Source organism: Rhyacophila brunnea, unplaced genomic scaffold, assembly GCF_057557595.1.
Source record: "Rhyacophila brunnea isolate RB1 unplaced genomic scaffold, BYU_Rbru_1.0 scaffold_10, whole genome shotgun sequence".
NCBI classification, from domain to species: domain Eukaryota; kingdom Metazoa; phylum Arthropoda; class Insecta; order Trichoptera; family Rhyacophilidae; genus Rhyacophila; species Rhyacophila brunnea.
The window spans coordinates 7,729,862-7,749,363 of record NW_028232752.1 but is presented as its reverse complement, the minus strand read 5'-3'; the positions used below and the strand labels follow the sequence as shown (position 1 = coordinate 7,749,363).

Genomic DNA, 19,502 nt, shown 5'->3' with positions numbered 1-19,502 from the left:
ATTTTATAGGATGGTTTTTTTTAATTTATAGCATATAAATACTTTGGGCTCACGTTGGTCGCCAGTAATATTATGTTACAGTTATAGTAGGTATGTTATAATAATAGAAACACTTCCGGTTTAGTATTTTTTCAGAGTTCACAGATATTTAATCAATAATAATAGAGAATACTTCAAACGGTACACGAAAATACATATAGTACTCGACCAAATAACCAGATGCACTTGCCAAAAAATTAGTTCAGTTCTTATAGGTATCACATTTGACAACTAGAAACAACACTTATCACTAGAAACGAATCTCGATAGTGTAAGGTGCTTAGTTTTAAAACATATGAGCTGTATGATCAAAAGTGCCAGAGCTAATCAGACTAAACCGACTGGCTGTAAGACTGACAAATATCAATTACGGAGTCAACATAGAGATAAATTATAATCCGTCTGCATAGTGCTTGCGGCGTCCAGTCAATGGGCAGTGCATGGGACTCTTTTTAGAGACACGCCGCTATAACTTGTACTATTTAAGTACCAAACATAAGGGAAACAGTAAGGTAATAATTTCAAAAAAGAAGTGTGATTAATGATTATATAATTTAACGGTTACTTACTGTGTATTTTCTCTAAAAGTGAATTTAATAAATAGAAAACAGCCAATGTATTTACAATTAAACACATCTACATAATCTGTTAAAAGCTCTTATTGTACGCTAGGGGGTATACTTTATAGAGTCGTTCATTGTCACAATGCATCGATATATTTTCAATGAAAACATAAATGATTTATTTATATTATGCCAGAGTTTAATTATTTTTATTTTCTTTTAATTACAGGAGCTGTTTTCACAGCTGCAGTTTTCCCGGGAACGGGCGCTTCCACCGGATGAGGTGCGCCGTGCCCTCGCGGCGCCTTTCTGCGGACAGCGTCGCTTCCGGTTGGGCTGCATGGCCGACGCCGCCGAATGCTTTGAGAATATTCTGCTGAGGGTCCACGCACATGCTGCCCACGCGGAGCCCGAGGATGCATGCAGGGCGCCGCATTGCGTGCCCCACAGGAAGTTCGCCATGGCGCTCGTCGAGCAGAGCGTCTGCGCAGCCTGCGGTGCCACCTCCGAGCCATTGCCATTTACTCAGGTAAAGAGATCTTTTAAATCACTATTTTATTCTCAAACGAAACCAGTCTTGGCTATTCTAACATATCACTTAACTGCAAAATTAATAAATAAAGTGATATATATGATAATAATATGTCGTATTCAGGCAGTTAATTATCCCGGGAAGTTAACTGTCATGCGTGATATTTTTTAACACGGCTGGTCATCATAACGTTAACAGCAAGCTGTCAAATATCTTTATGAAATTGCTCCGAGCACAGAACAGATAATAAATAGAATTCTGATAGGTTATAGTCAATACGCTACATTTTGATGCAGGGTTTTGAATGTGTGAGTGTCATACGAAAACAAAACACGCATTATGCAAGTGCAATAGTGTGTGTAATACACCAATATTAAATGAGCGTCAATGCATAAACCGAGAGCAGTTGTATGACGTATTCTTGACACTTTTAAGTTTATCCCGGGTTATTCCTTACTCGAGATCAGTTACCTACTACTCCTTACCCGTTAGGTATTTCAGTTGAAATTATTTCTGAGTTCCCTGGCTCCGAGTGATATCCATGATATTTTGGAGCAATACAAATAATATTTTACCGTGTCAACATATCGTTTATCGGATTTATCATCGAATCATCCAAATAAAGATTCCATGCTGCTGTTTTGATTCGTATTATAAAACGGTTTATTAGTCAGATGTTTAAGTAAAAGTCTATTACTTTGACTTATTATCAAACGATTTTTAAAAATGTATACGGACTATGCATTAATTCATAGTCTATACTATTGTTCAGGTAAATTGAAAAATTCTTACACTAATTCTTAAACCCAAATCGCACACTTGCATTAATTTACCTTGTTTCTAAACATTGACAGATCGTTATATACCAGTCTGAATTATACTAGGTATCTAACAAAACAAACCTTTTAAATAGAGATAGATAAATTTTACAGAGAAGATAATAATATAACAACTCTAGCATAGGTAAGGAACACCAGGGGTCCGAAAACAATTTGGACCCAGCTTTGTTTTCTAATTGAAAATACCTGTGGTGTACACTTTTCTCTCTTGGTACCCATTCATTCGACTGTCTTTCTTGTGACGAAGCTTTGCAATCATTTTTCATTAGTCTGGCCTCGTTTAGACGTGTCTTTTTTGTCATAGCTAGACACTGTCAAATCTTAACGACTTCGTAATGTATTATATTTAGATACCTACTCGAAAGAATTCAAAGACCAACTTATCATAACTGGACTATGGTCTGTTTAAAACGAATTATTTCTTTTGACAAGTTTGCTGATGATTGGCGAGTTGTTACAGTCAGTGTCAAAATAGTAATTTTATGACAACAAACTGTATAATTTAAATTATATAAAACTCTACAGGTGTTAGTACATGTCAATTCAATAGAGAAATAACAAAAAGTGAGTTAGGATACCTTTACTGAGGTGATTAAACTGTGTAGAAAAAGATTGTTAGTGGAAAATGCCAAACCTATACAATAATTTGTAAAACATACTGTTTCAAATTTGGCGGCAATGTCACTATAGAAGATTAAATTTTTACTTTGAGAAGAATGGTGGAGAAAATAATATGAGAATACTTTGCAGATGAAAAAATAATGTGTCAATGTATGCATTATGAAAGTATCACATCAACATCAGCCGGGGTCAATCCACTGCTGGATGAAGGCCTCCCCAAGCTTTCTCCAACTCTCTCGGTCCTGTGTCGTTCGCTGCCACGTATTTCCGCCGAACTTTACCAGTTCGTCAATCCAGCGGCTTTTAGGGCGACCCTGTGGCCGTTTCGTACCCCTTGGGTACCACTGGATGACGGCATTTGTCGAGCGGCCGTCCTTTCGGCGAGCAATGTGCCCCGCCCATCTCCATTTCAGCTGTTTGGCAACGTCTATTACATCGCGTACTCTTGTCTGCTTCCTAACCCATTCGTTCCTCTTACGGTCCTTTCGCGTGATGCCCAACATGCACCTCTCCATGCCTCGCTGTGCGACTCTTAGCCTTTGGACATCTCTCGTGTTGAGGGTCCACGTCTCGCAGCCATCACATATCATTATATTATTATTTATTTCTTGCCTGGAAGTGATTATAATAACATAGTAAAGTTATAGTTTGATTTATTAGTAAGCTACGAAATCTCAGCTGAGGCTTAGTTAGTTGTACATTTTACACACTGATATTACATTTATATAAGATCAATGATTAAACAAAAACGACGTATTATTCATAACGGATTGGTAGGTACTTACATGCCTACGATGGCCGAGCGACTTCGGATTATAATGTCGTGGGTCTGGCAAATACATATATTGTTTTTCAATTGGTGTTTTGAGTCAGAGTATGGACCTAATAGGTTGAGCAAGTGGCTAACATCTATTTCTCGTAAAAAAACTGTTAATATAACCTCCATCCAGTGAAGATCCATATTATGATCCTTTCAGGATTGAACATGGTGAAGTAATTAAGTAAGTACTTACATAATATCAGTTTTGGCTTCAACGATAATATGGTATCATAATGTATACTAATACTACAGGTTTTATTCTCTCAGAAACATTTATATACACAAAAACGCTCTGATGATTGGCTGAGCTATAAACAACACAATATCAAATGGTAATTTGATAGTTTTGACTTCTTAAATATTCAAGGAGCCTTTGACTTTGCCCATCATAAAGAGGACATTGCCAAATAACGTGATTTATATATTATCTTCATTGTCGTTTCTGCTATGACATTTAGAATCATGTATTACGGTATATAAACGAGCTATGGATTTTTGGATTGGAACTGTTTCCTTCATAAGCATTTTACTGACGTACCAGGGTTTTTGTTAACTTCTTCTTATTTTAACTTATTTTAACCTTAACGTCTTTTAAAGTAAAAATAAATAACTTTTAAGTATGTATGTCTGTCATACTAGCTCCCAGTGTTAAGTCTAGAAACATGTAATGTAATTTTATTTATCATTTCCATCCCACACGGCGTGCGGAGTAATATCTTCAGTATTATTAAAAATGCACCGGAAATGTTAGGATGAGTTAAGAAATTAAATTTGAAATAATCTTGACACTTTCCACGTAAAAATATTCATTTAAGTCTTATTATTTTACCACACTCAGATATAAAATACAGACTTAAGAATAATATGTAAATATTTATCGTTCCCCATGTTATATTTTTAATACTCCCACAACGTCATGGCGATGTATAAAAATGCTTTATTTTATTAATCCAGTGTGCCATTGAACAGTTCTGTAAATAATAAAAAAAAAAATATAAGAAAACACAAGTCATTTGTTTATTCATGTGTTTTTTTTATTAAGTTTGTAATTTATTAGCATGTAACCAACCACCTACACAGATTCACTGTACCGCTATTTACAATTTATATTATTGCTATGTAGTTCAGAGACTACTTTTTTATTGTTTCGGAAACTTTATTATGTATTAATTATTTTGCAAAGTATGATATACGAGTACTTATGCAGTTTTCCATCTAAGGATAGATGTAATTATTTATATTAATATAGTATATTTATGTAAGTGAAAGTATGTTATACTTACCTACGCCAATAAATAAACTATTGGCGGTGTTTTGTTTTAACATAATGGTTTATTTATAACACCACTCCCATTATGTCCATCTTTTAGTTTTATTAAAATATTTTTGTTGTTAAATTACTATGAGACCATTGTGTAAAATAAAAATGGACCTTACAATATTTCATCCACATAATTTTCATATAGATCAGATTGGTTAAGGGTGAGATTAAAATTTTTGCAAAAACTGTAATTTAATACGTAATAATGGTTTAGTTATGAGAACTAAACCATTAATTAAGTTAAAAATAAATTTGCATTTATTGGAAGGCCAAGTTTTATTAGTCCATCGTATTTTTTACCATGTTTTTCTTAGCTCGTATTCTTGTTTGTCCGGTGGTTGTTTATCCAGTACAAATCTTGGAATCGATTTTTAACTTTTAGAATAAATCAGAACTCGATGCCAATGCATTCTTTTAATATTTTTAGCCATCTTTATGTAGAATTGAATTAATTTTCAGTTAATTCTGTTTTGTATGAAAAGTTGTTTCGGAAGAAATTCGTAATCCAATCCACTATTATTGGTTGCTGAGGGGGTGGTCCTAGCAACTAAATTATTAATATATACGTGCGTTACTATGGAAATAAAATGACATTTCAGTATTCTATATATTTGTTTGTTGCAAAATAGCAAAAAAATGATTTGTTGACAATTGTCTTCTTTGTCCTAAATTATTAATACATAGAATGGTCAAGTTTATATGATTCAAAAGAAAACTTAAAAACGTAGTATATAAGAGTTATTTTTATCTTGTAATTATAATTTTTTTTATCATTAAGTGCAGCTAGTTATTTAGAAACATTTTTTTTTGAACAAAACAAAAAAAGTGCATTTATGTAACATCATTTTTTTAAATTATTTATATCGAATTGAGTTTTGATACGGTCACAATACCAAAGCTAAAATTGGTATAAATAATAAGGATTTAATGTTATGCACAATAATCATATTTCACACTAAGCACTGATTATAACTTAATAACGTTACATTGTTCAATCATTACTAAATTCTGGAAACAACTACAATACATCAAATATTACTAACTAACATAATCTTGAATTGTTTGTTATTTCTAATACTATATAATATATGTGTTAGTGCCAAGGTGTGGAGGTAGGCTGTTAAGATTTAACTTTCATATTGCACACTAAACTTTGTCAGTCATACTTATTTGTTTTCGTTGAAGTAAAAATACGATTTCCACATGTTGCTAGTTAGTTTTTAAAATTCAACTAAACCCTGCCCAAATGAAACTATAATAATTTATGTATACTATGGGCTATCCGACAATTTTTTTTCAGTCATTCTTATTTGTTTTCATTACAGATGATGTTGGTTAGTTTTTTTTAATTCATTAAGCCTTGTTTATACTTACCAAACTATAATCGAAAATATTCTTGTATCTACATAATATATGTTGACTATTATCTACTATGGCTTGGATTAGGAAGGGTTTCAATAAAAACAAATACGTATGACTAACAAAGCTTAGTGTGCACTATTTATGTCTGATCTTAACGCAATCACTGCTGACCTGTTAATTATTTTTTAATTACCACATTTAAATAGCATGTTAATTATATAGTCGCGGTGTCAGGAGTAAATGAGTTATGAATAGCCTTAACTCCATGCACCCTTCGCCACTGATATGTGTATATTTAAAAACGTCATTTAATTATTGTAGCCATTGTAATATCGGTCACTAACTCCGTTTATTTAATACAATTTAGAATTCATCAATATTTTGTTGGAATGTTTATTAAATATCCTTTTATTAATTTATTACCATCGATAAGGTTACATGTAAAGGAAACATTATCCATTAATGATGTTTATAATTATAAAACAATCGTTGGTACTTACGATAAAAATACGTACCTTGATATATGTCAGAATAATGTCATTTCCTCGAAGTAACAAGTTATAAAATAGAATATTTTTATATGCTTATTGCAGGATGTGATTACTTACGAGTGATAGGCATAATATTATAATTGAATCTAATGAAAGTACTTCTTAGTTACATATAATAATAATTTCATTATCAACATTTTATAAATTAATAATAATATTCCAACGTTCATTGTCCAGTGTCATTGAATGCTACGGTCACTTACTTTGGAGACAGTTTGTTATGTTATGTCTATAATGATTTAATATAAACCTACAATAATTAATTCATTTTACTGTAATTACTAATTATCAACAACTGGGGTCGATCCACTTCTGAATGAATGTTTCTTCTAGCTCCTTCCACTCTACTTTCCCTAGTTTGTTTATAGTACCATCTATCAACAAAAAGTACATATAACTAACGAGCACAGGCGATAATTAAATACTCGTCACTCCAACATCATATTAATCAGTCGATATCAAACCCTCAATCCAGCAGTTAAAAATTAACCTCTCAATTAACTAAACGTTCCTTGCATATTATGTTTGTCCTAATATAACAAAACTATTAAATACTAAATTCATATCATCATCCGCCGGGGTCAATCCACTGCTGGATGAAGGCCTCCCCAAGCTTTCTCCAACCCTCTCGGTCCTGTGTCGTTCGCTGCCACGTATTTCCGCCGAACTTTACCAGTTCGTCAATCCAGCGGCTTTTAGGGCGACCCTGTGGCCGTTTCGTACCCCTTGGGTACCACTGGATGTCGGCATTTGTCGAGCGGCCGTCCTTTCGGCGAGCAATGTGCCCCGCCCATCTCCATTTCAGCTGTTTGGCAACGTCTATTACATCGCGTACTCTTGTCTGCTTCCTAACCGATTCGTTCCTCTTACGGTCCTTTCGCGTGATGCCCAACATGCACCTCTCCATGCCTCGCTGTGCGACTCTTAGCCTTTGGACATCTCTCGTGTTGAGGGTCCACGTCTCGCAGCCATCACATATCATTATATTATTATTTATTTCTTGCCTGGAAGTGATTATAATAACATAGTAAAGTTATAGTTTGATTTATTAGTAAGCTACGAAATCTCAGCTGAGGCTTAGTTAGTTGTACATTTTACACACTGATATTACATTTATATAAGATCAATGATTAAACAAAAACGACGTATTATTCATAACGGATTGGTAGGTACTTACATGCCTACGATGGCCGAGCGACTTCGGATTATAATGTCGTGGGTCTGGCAAATACATATATTGTTTTTCAATTGGTGTTTTGAGTCAGAGTATGGACCTAATAGGTTGAGCAAGTGGCTAACATCTATTTCTCGTAAAAAAACTGTTAATATAACCTCCATCCAGTGAAGATCCATATTATGATCCTTTCAGGATTGAACATGGTGAAGTAATTAAGTAAGTACTTACATAATATCAGTTTTGGCTTCAACGATAATATGGTATCATAATGTATACTAATACTACAGGTTTTATTCTCTCAGAAACATTTATATACACAAAAACGCTCTGATGATTGGCTGAGCTATAAACAACACAATATCAAATGGTAATTTGATAGTTTTGACTTCTTAAATATTCAAGGAGCTTTTGACTTTGCCCATCATAAAGAGGACATTGCCAAATAACGTGATTTATATATTATCTTCATTGTCGTTTCTGCTATGACATTTAGAATCATGTATTACGGTATATAAACGAGCTATGGATTTTTGGATTGGAACTGTTTCCTTCATAAGCATTTTACTGACGTACCAGGGTTTTTGTTAACTTCTTCTTATTTTAACTTATTTTAACCTTAACGTCTTTTAAAGTAAAAATAAATAACTTTTAAGTATGTATGTCTGTCATACTAGCTCCCAGTGTTAAGTCTAGAAACATGTAATGTAATTTTATTTATCATTTCCATCCCACACGGCGTGCGGAGTAATATCTTCAGTATTATTAAAAATGCACCGGAAATGTTAGGATGAGTTAAGAAATTAAATTTGAAATAATCTTGACACTTTCCACGTAAAAATATTCATTTAAGTCTTATTATTTTACCACACTCAGATATAAAATACAGACTTAAGAATAATATGTAAATATTTATCGTTCCCCATGTTATATTTTTAATACTCCCACAACGTCATGGCGATGTATAAAAATGCTTTATTTTATTAATCCAGTGTGCCATTGAACAGTTCTGTAAATAATAAAAAAAAAAATATAAGAAAACACAAGTCATTTGTTTATTCATGTGTTTTTTTTATTAAGTTTGTAATTTATTAGCATGTAACCAACCACCTACACAGATTCACTGTACCGCTATTTACAATTTATATTATTGCTATGTAGTTCAGAGACTACTTTTTTATTGTTTCGGAAACTTTATTATGTATTAATTATTTTGCAAAGTATGATATACGAGTACTTATGCAGTTTTCCATCTAAGGATAGATGTAATTATTTATATTAATATAGTATATTTATGTAAGTGAAAGTATGTTATACTTACCTACGCCAATAAATAAACTATTGGCAGTGTTTTGTTTTAACATAATGGTTTATTTATAACACCACTCCCATTATGTCCATCTTTTAGTTTTATTAAAATATTTTTGTTGTTAAATTACTATGAGACCATTGTGTAAAATAAAAATGGACCTTACAATATTTCATCCACATAATTTTCATATAGATCAGATTGGTTAAGGGTGAGATTAAAATTTTTGCAAAAACTGTAATTTAATACGTAATAATGGTTTAGTTATGAGAACTAAACCATTAATTAAGTTAAAAATAAATTTGCATTTATTGGAAGGCCAAGTTTTATTAGTCCATCGTATTTTTTACCATGTTTTTCTTAGCTCGTATTCTTGTTTGTCCGGTGGTTGTTTATCCAGTACAAATCTTGGAATCGATTTTTAACTTTTAGAATAAATCAGAACTCGATGCCAATGCATTCTTTTAATATTTTTAGCCATCTTTATGTAGAATTGAATTAATTTTCAGTTAATTCTGTTTTGTATGAAAAGTTGTTTCGGAAGAAATTCGTAATCCAATCCACTATTATTGGTTGCTGAGGGGGTGGTCCTAGCAACTAAATTATTAATATATACGTGCGTTACTATGGAAATAAAATGACATTTCTGTATTCTATATATTTGTTTGTTGCAAAATAGCAAAAAAATGATTTGTTGACAATTGTCTTCTTTGTCCTAAATTATTAATACATAGAATGGTCAAGTTTATATGATTCAAAAGAAAACTTAAAAACGTAGTATATAAGAGTTATTTTTATCTTGTAATTATAATTTTTTTTATCATTAAGTGCAGCTAGTTATTTAGAAACATTTTTTTTGAACAAAACAAAAAAAGTGCATTTATGTAACATCATTTTTTCAAATTATTTATATCGAATTGAGTTTTGATACGGTCACAATACCAAAGCTAAAATTGGTATAAATAATAAGGATTTAATGTTATGCACAATAATCATATTTCACACTAAGCACTGATTATAACTTAATAACGTTACATTGTTCAATCATTACTAAATTCTGGAAACAACTACAATACATCAAATATTACTAACTAACATAATCTTGAATTGTTTGTTATTTCTAATACTATATAATATATGTGTTAGTGCCAAGGTGTGGAGGTAGGCTGTTAAGATTTAACTTTCATATTGCACACTAAACTTTGTCAGTCATACTTATTTGTTTTCGTTGAAGTAAAAATACGATTTCCACATGTTGCTAGTTAGTTTTTAAAATTCAACTAAACCCTGCCCAAATGAAACTATAATAATTTATGTATACTATGGGCTATCCGACAATTTTTTTCAGTCATTCTTATTTGTTTTCATTACAGATGATGTTGGTTAGTTTTTTTTAATTCATTAAGCCTTGTTTATACTTACCAAACTATAATCGAAAATATTCTTGTATCTACATAATATATGTTGACTATTATCTACTATGGCTTGGATTAGGAAGGGTTTCAATAAAAACAAATACGTATGACTAACAAAGCTTAGTGTGCACTATTTATGTCTGATCTTAACGCAATCACTGCTGACCTGTTAATTATTTTAATTACCACATTTAAATAGCATGTTAATTATATAGTCGCGGTGTCAGGAGTAAATGAGTTATTAATAGCCTTAACTCCATGCACCCTTCGCCACTGATATGTGTATATTTAAAAACGTCATTTAATTATTGTAGCCATTGTAATATCGGTCACTAACTCCGTTTATTTAATACAATTTAGAATTCATCAATATTTTGTTGGAATGTTTATTAAATATCCTTTTATTAATTTATTACCATCGATAAGGTTACATGTAAAGGAAACATTATCCATTAATGATGTTTATAATTATAAAACAATCGTTGGTACTTACGATAAAAATACGTACCTTGATATATGTCAGAATAATGTCATTTCCTCGAAGTAACAAGTTATAAAATAGAATATTTTTATATGCTTATTGCAGGATGTGATTACTTACGAGTGATAGGCATAATATTATAATTGAATCTAATGAAAGTACTTCTTAGTTACATATAATAATAATTTCATTATCAACATTTTATAAATTAATAATAATATTCCAACGTTCATTGTCCAGTGTCATTGAATGCTACGGTCACTTACTTTGGAGACAGTTTGTTATGTTATGTCTATAATGATTTAATATAAACCTACAATAATTAATTCATTTTACTGTAATTACTAATTATCAACAACTGGGGTCGATCCACTTCTGAATGAATGTTTCGTCTAGCTCCTTCCACTCTACTTTCCCTAGTTTGTTTATAGTACCATCTATCAACAAAAAGTACATATAACTAACGAGCACAGGCGATAATTAAATACTCGTCACTCCAACATCATATTAATCAGTCGATATCAAACCTTTCAATCCAGCAGTTAAAAATTAACCTCTCAATTAACTAAACGTTCCTTGCATATTATGTTTGTCCTAATATAACAAAACTATTAAATACTAAATTCATATCATCATCCGCCGGGGTCAATCCACTGCTGGATGAAGGCCTCCCCAAGCTTTCTCCAACCCTCTCGGTCCTGTGTCGTTCGCTGCCACGTATTTCCGCCGAACTTTACCAGTTCGTCAATCCAGCGGCTTTTAGGGCGACCCTGTGGCCGTTTCGTACCCCTTGGGTACCATTGGGTGACGGCATTTGTCCAGCGGCCGTCCTTTCGGCGAGCAATGTGCCCTGCCCGTCTCCATTTCAGCTGTTTGGCAACGTCTATTACATCGCGTACTCTTGTCTGCTTCCTAACCCATTCGTTTCTCTTACGGTCCTTTCGCGTGATGCCCAACATGCACCTCTCCATGCCTCGCTGTGTGACTCTTAGCTTTGGACATCTCTCGTGTTGATCTCCCGTGAGCACGGGTAGCACACATCGGTTGAACACTCTACGCTTAAATTCATATATATATAACTAAATTATTAGATATTATCTATATATATATACCTACATCCTCAAGATATAGTACTGTGTAAAATCACGCACAAGAAAACAACCATAAAAACGATTCTGTATATCAATCAAGTATATATCCACATATCAAAAATAAAACTTAGTAGTTGAACAACTACAAATAGTTGTAAATGAATAAACAACTGCACTTCACTGGCACTGTGTCTGTGATCGTTCAGTAGCCCTTTAGCACTATTGTACTATGATTGTATTCGTCCAGAGGTTGTCCACTCGCCGAATGACATGCCTGGTCCTTTGGCATTTCATCTAGTTAGCAACCTCTATCAGATCGCATACTCTAGTCCCCCTTCTTATTCATTTGTTTATTTTGTGGTCTTTCCACGTTAGTCCCACCACGCACGTTTCCATGTCACATTGCTATATTTGTAGAGGCCATATTTTAATATAATACTTGGATATAAACATTCGTAGATCAAATCTGAGCACAATGTTGCAACATTATTGTGCGCATAGGTGAGGGCATGCCGGGTAAGTGACGTCACGTAGCTAACCGAAACGAAATCAACAACAGCTTCTGCACATACGCCGGTGCGATATTTTGCTATTATAACGTATTATAACGAATAAACTTTGTTGCTTGCGACCCCAGCTGGTATCAAACTAAAATATCACATTCGATCTGTATGCAGAACACAGAACAGATAATAAATATAATACCAATAGGCTATATTCAATACGCCGCATGGTGAAGCAGGCTTTTGAATGTCTGAGTGTCCTACGAAAATGAAGCACGCATGATGCGCGTGCAATAGTGTGTGTAATACACCAACATTAAAGGAGCATAAATAAATGCATAAACCGAGAGCAGTTTTTAGTATTCGACGGTAAACGTATTCTAGACACGTGTGTAAGTTTAACCCGGATTCATCCTTACTCGAGTCGGTTACCTGCTATCGCCTTACCCGTTGTGTATTTCAGTTCCCATTATTTCTGAGTTCCCTGATGCAGAAGTACATAAAGTTACATGTGTTTTGTGAATACCAACAAAATTACATCGACATTTTGTTATGGACAAGACGAGTTTAGATGTGCGAGCCGGCTTATAATTACTATATTCAGTGGGTATTTACTGTCAAATAATGGCATCACAACCAAACCCATGTTACAAAAGCACACCTGTCGTTTGGTATGTAAATGACGAAATAAAACATATTAATAATTCAATAAAAAAATCAGCTTGTCATCTCCCATTACATTACAAATTAGCGTGAAGGCTGAGCTCTTGTACGATACAATACACCAATAAATACGCAAAATGGTATTAAGTATACAAGTGGTGTAACCATATTGAAAAATTAGGTACGTTCGAAATTTTTATTTGACCAACTCCCACGGAAAATGATTTCGAGTGTTGGCAACTCGATTAGAAGGAAGAGCCTCCTACTAATAACTCGTACGTCATTACGTATACAGGGCCCACGCTGGACGTACTTACTACCTACTAACTAATTTTAAGTCCAGAAACAGAGGCGTATCAAGATTTTACGAAGACAGGAAAAAGGCATTGCAACCAGTATAGGCACATAGTGAAAGATTATGTAGTTTTTATACATTGAATTGAAAAAATATATGTAAATTTCTCCTTTGTGTAAGAAGTATAGTTTTTCCAGGCAATGTTTAAAAGATATCAGCATAGCTATTCTTAGTAGTTAATACGGTAACACGTTTACGTTATTTTTCTTGATCAAAAATAACACTAATATCACTCAGGGCAATTCCATACACATGGTCGTTACGTACACTAATTAGTAATACAGATATAAGCGATTTAAGACACACGATACTGCGTCTTACTTGATTCCAAATGTATCAGATGAGAATCGAGTATGACGTATTTAAAAATATGTTACGGTATACTCAATGACACTAAACATTTCAGCTTTCGGTAAAATTTCAAAATCGCTGCATCTCAATTCTCAATATGTAATTGTTGTACTTACTGTATTTCGTTTTAAAACAGTTCGCACAGTCTGAAGCGACCGTGTTAAAGAAACATCACGCCTGACAATTTACATCCCGGGATAATTAGCTGTCTGAATACCATACAACATATTTATCACTTTTTTATTGATTTTGGAGTTGTGATATTGTGTTAATAATACATAACTGACCGCTAACTACTTCCGATAATTATCTTCTTTTTTGTGAAGATTAGAATAATATATAATAGTTGTGATTATTATAAGTAGAGGTTAAAATGCTTGCCGGCTTGCCTATTAGTGCAGAGGTAACGGGCTCTAATTAATTTGGATCCAGTGAAATATTAGAATAGATTAGGGACCACTATTTTTAGAAATTTCTTTTAAGATACCTTTAAGCTTTGGTGGTCCGTGTATGATGCTTCTTGGAGCGGAATTTGGGACTAATATTTTTTTGTAAACAATATTGTATAAACGCTTTACCAATTTAGCCACCTGCACTCTCCCTTATTACCAGAAAATTAACTTATAGTCATGAAAGTGGAACGGTTTTCCAATTTCAATAATATTGGCAACTGGCTTTTGTGGTTTAAATCAAGTTACCTACACAATAATTGTTTCAGAATTATTCTTTGAATTATTGGTGCTTAGTCATAGCTAATATCTGTATAAAAATCTGTAGCCAATTAACTGGGTTAATTCACTTCAATTAAAATTAATTGTGTTAAAATGAACCCTGTAATGAATCCACGCCAATGCGACCGTCCCAGACTTGTGCGGCGATCGCGCAGGCGCCGAAAGACAAAAAAACCTTTTACGGAGCTGCTGGTGGAAGAAGGCGACTTTTCTTACGTGACATTCGTTGGCTGGTGTCGTCAGATTCAAAGTCGCCACTTGTCCCTCGCGGTCGACCCACACGTTGGAACTCGGCATCTAAAATCTAAATAAAACCGGCACGTTTACCTGTACCTTCGTCAGGTGTTAAAATGCTGGCCATGCATTTGCTTAATATGCTCCAATGAATTTTGATTAGTTTTGTATAATTTTGTTATACCTAATGCGGGTAACAATTGCCATAATGCGTATTTTCAACCACCAAATTATCTCCTAGTATCTTAGTTTATTTAATATATTACAGATCAGTTTAGATTACGATTGTTTTTTGGCATATATACAAATTATGCGATAAACATATACTTGGAATTTAACCAAAACAACTCACAGTAGATAGAATCACCATTTTGTACCTGCGCGTCTATTCTCAATTCAATTCAATTCAATTCAATTTATTTATTTTTTAACATATTGTGGACATTACAAATTATAAGTTTAAGACGTTCACAACATGACATTTAAAAACAAAGATATATCAATATAACAGTATATTTTTTTTTTTTTTTTAGATTTATTAATAACCATGTCCTTGCTTTTTCGTACAAGATGGTTGTTAGTAATTTTGAACAATCACAAACACCCAGGCTTTGAGAAAAACAGATAAATGTTTTAATATAACAGTATTACATAAAAAAAGAGATAGATCAGTAGATAAATTAGATAGGTACCTACAAGGAAGTACACCGGATGAGTTAAGCAGACCCTATTTTAAGAATTTATAAAACAGCGTCCACCTAAACTCATTCTCACGTAGGTAGAATATATCAATACCCGAAGCAATTTCGTTGAACATAGTTATCGCCCTCCCAATTGGCATTACCAGTGGCAGGTTGGTTCTGCACCTTGGGAGAATAAACAACTGATGATCTCTATTTCTAAGATAGTTATCAGGGACACACAGGTCAACACTGCCCAGAATGGCAGAGTTCTCATTTATACCTATGCACAATACTGCTTTAAGGCCTCTACGGCAGCTATCTGGGGTAGGTTTGTATCGAATTATTTGCACTTATAGTGTAATAATAACAATAAATTAGTTGTAATTGTTACAATAAGAATAAGTGTTATGTTTTAACAGCACCTCTCTTGGCTGTGTTAACTTTAGAGCGAGATAGACAGTTTTCACTGTTCAGAGTTTTAACTTATTGTAACAATAAATTATAATACCTCAATACATAAATATGATAAAGTGATAATATTTACCACTTTAGCGGTCGATAATCAGCCTTATGTATGTAATAGATCATCATCAGGGGAGCGACAACCCGGGGTGGGTCCTGGCCTCCTCCAACAGCTCCCTCCACCTGTCCCTATCCAGTGTGGCCTCTTTCCAATTTGGTGCCCCCAGAATACGGCAGTCACTGGCAGCTCCATCCAACCAGCGAATCTTTGGCATTATTTTTATCATGTTTTTTTGTTGTTTTAATTGGCTACGATGTATATAGATACGTCAATAAACAATTGTAATATTTAGTCAAAAAAAAATAGTTGTAATTTAATAATAGTAACTTGATAATTTGCGTCAAATTAATTTCAAATATATTATTATTATAGTGTGTGTATACATACAAATACATTTAAAATACCACCTTACCCACGCGACATAAACCCACGTGTCAAATTTAATTAAAGATACGTAAGACGATATGATGTGTTTACCATAATTCATAGTGATTTATTTTAGTTAAAGAAATTATTCTTAATCAATTTTAAGGCAATTAACTTTAACCAAAAAAAATATAAGTTGAAAAATAATTTGTTAATAAATGCACGATTCATAATATAAGAGTATCATATTTTACTTATTAAATAATTTATTATATAACATCAATGTATAATATGAATATAATAGGTCAAAACATTATTAAAATAAATTAAATGTCTAAATGCTTTAAAATATGTAGTGTTCTGTGAATGACATTATTAACTCATTTAGTGTTAACACCGCGACGTGCACGTTTGGAGTACTTGGCCATTAGATATAATTAACGTGTTATTTAAATGTTATATCTAAAAGGTAATTAAAAGGTCATCAGTGATTGTGTTATTAATTCGTCACCCTGTTAACTTACCGTAGGTGAAAAATCTCTTCTCACAATCTGGTGTTGTTTTGTTTTGACATCTCTACAGTACTCATTAGCCTATCGAGAAATACTAGATCTGGCAAGAAACACCTCCATTGGGTCTATTCTATACTTATCGACCGCCAAAGTGATAAAGTGATAAATATTATCAATCTTAGGGTAGGTTTGTATCAAAGTATTAGCACTTATTGTAACAATTACAATAAGATGTTTGTACCACCTCTCTTGCTGCTGTTAAAATTTAGCACTTATTGCAACGATTATAAACATCCTATTGTAATTGTTATAATAAGTGCTAATACTTTGATACAACCCTACCCTAAGTTTGATAATATGTATCACTTTATCACTTTAGCAATCGATAAGTATAGAATAGAGTGGAATAGACCCACAGGTATTATAATAATTGTTTTTTAAATATCGAATACTCCCGTTCCTTTTTTAACGTAAACTAAAGAAACAAAAGAAAATATAAAAAATCACTAATTTCCAATTAAGATTATTTAAAACAAAAAATGGACCTACCTTAATATAATATTATAAGGTCTTGAAAGTAATAATCGTAAAAATCTGTATATGGACACGATAGTATAAAAACCATTTTTTTAGCTTGGCAATACTAATAAAAGTTTTATTATACAGCCTAGTAGGCAACATCAACAAAATTGAAAATATAGATACTCTAATAAATCATACGTTCTTTTTTTTATTATGCAGCGTTGTAAATTTGAAGTTTTTGTTTTAATATTAAAGTATCAAATGTCGTAGGCCATTACTTATTACGTTATTACAATGTAATATATTATGATGCTACAAAATGGATCGATGTGTTATTTGATACATGCATATTGAAAATGTTATATTTCATATTGATATCAATTTATATGTAGAAAGAAGACATTTCATTTTTTTTTTAACTTTTGTTAAAGTGAGTCCCTACCGATTTTTTTTTGTTTTTATTTCAAAGGTTTATCAGACATACAATGTACTTACATAATATATCGAGTTTGCAACTTTATTATTAGTGTTGTCAGATATTTTGAACAAAAAAATATTTGTGTCGCTACATTTAAAAATCAGCCAAGTCCACCTTTAGGTATTTTTGACTTTTTTGTGAATTGCTGAAGAACTACTGCTTTCTAACATTTCTGCATTATCAAAATGTGGAATTTATTCATTTTAAAATATTCTATACTCGAAATAGTATGAACTATCAACCCTTGTGACTGTGTATTTGAGAAAACAAAAAGCTGTTTTTCTCCTATTCATCTATTATGGACTTGGCTGATTTTAAAATCTAGCGACACAGTTATAACATCCTAACTGAATAATTTTAGCTAATAAACTTTTTAACATTTTTTAAACTTTGAAACACGTTTTCAGGAATATATTATTTTCAATTGTTACGTCATAATATACATTTAAATATGTCACGTACACATAACGCGCTTTCAATATTTGCGGACAGTCGGCGAGCTTTGTCAATTGGTTTTATGACCTAAAATAATAAAGTGAAACCCTGCTTCGAAACTGCTACCACACTCGATATGTAAAACAGTTCCCATTAATTTAGTGTTCCCGGGTTATCAGTTATCATTTATTGCGGGCGGTCCGGATCCATGAACTCTTCCCGCACATTATAAAAAAATACATAAAAATAAAAAAACACCGCCGTTTAATAAAAAAATACATTAAAACAGTTTATATTTGATCGTTATCAGATCTCATAGAATGCAGAAATCGGACGCCGATGATTCTAATTTCAAATATATTTGAATTCCAAGTACCTAATAAATGAAGATACTTACGTAATATTATTTTGTAGAAACATACAAAAATCACGGCTATTTAAATAAAAGGTGTATTATTACGTAAGATAAGCATTATAAATTTTCCTATGAAACCATTTCTAGCTACCTATTTATTGTATATTATATACATAAGTAGTAATATTTAGGTAATTATTCAATAAAAAATAGTGTGTGAACAGCCATAAAGAATTATTAAAAAAAATCAAATTTGGAATAATATTTATTTATCTATGGAATAATTCCAGTGGGGTCGCTGTCAGACAATGTGGGGGCCGTGAATTGTACCAAGATAATATTTTTCTCACCAGAAAAAAATGATGTGCGGCAATGCGTACATTCGATATTTGTAATTCGTTTATTTTCAGAAACGATTCGGCACGTCTTTTTATTATTTGAAATTGGCGGCAAATTCAAGTTAATACAATTTTTCGATAAGCCTTATTACAATATTATGAATGTGTCTTTATACAATGCAGATTTTTATTTCTACGGATTTATCCATTATAAAAGTGAGCATTGTTAATTGGAATTATCGCCATTGTAGATCTAGCTTATGCCTTATTGTATGCTTGTATGCGTAGAAATGCCGCCTTTTTATCTGAGAAAAAATCTATGATTCGATGAAATA

The 19,502-nt window shown here is 32.5% G+C and overlaps 1 protein-coding gene across 3 annotated transcripts in view; it reads left to right on the top strand.

Moving 5' to 3' along the window:
- ec (ubiquitin specific peptidase echinus) overlaps positions 1 to 19,502 on the top strand; it is a 424,072-nt gene that overhangs the window by 393,149 nt on the left and 11,421 nt on the right. For all 3 annotated transcript variants that reach the window (XM_085950304.1, XM_085950312.1, XM_085950296.1), the window contains one exon: positions 832 to 1,131. In XM_085950304.1, coding sequence (XP_085806430.1) covers positions 832 to 1,131 — 300 coding nt within the window. The remainder of the gene's footprint in view (positions 1 to 831; positions 1,132 to 19,502) is intronic.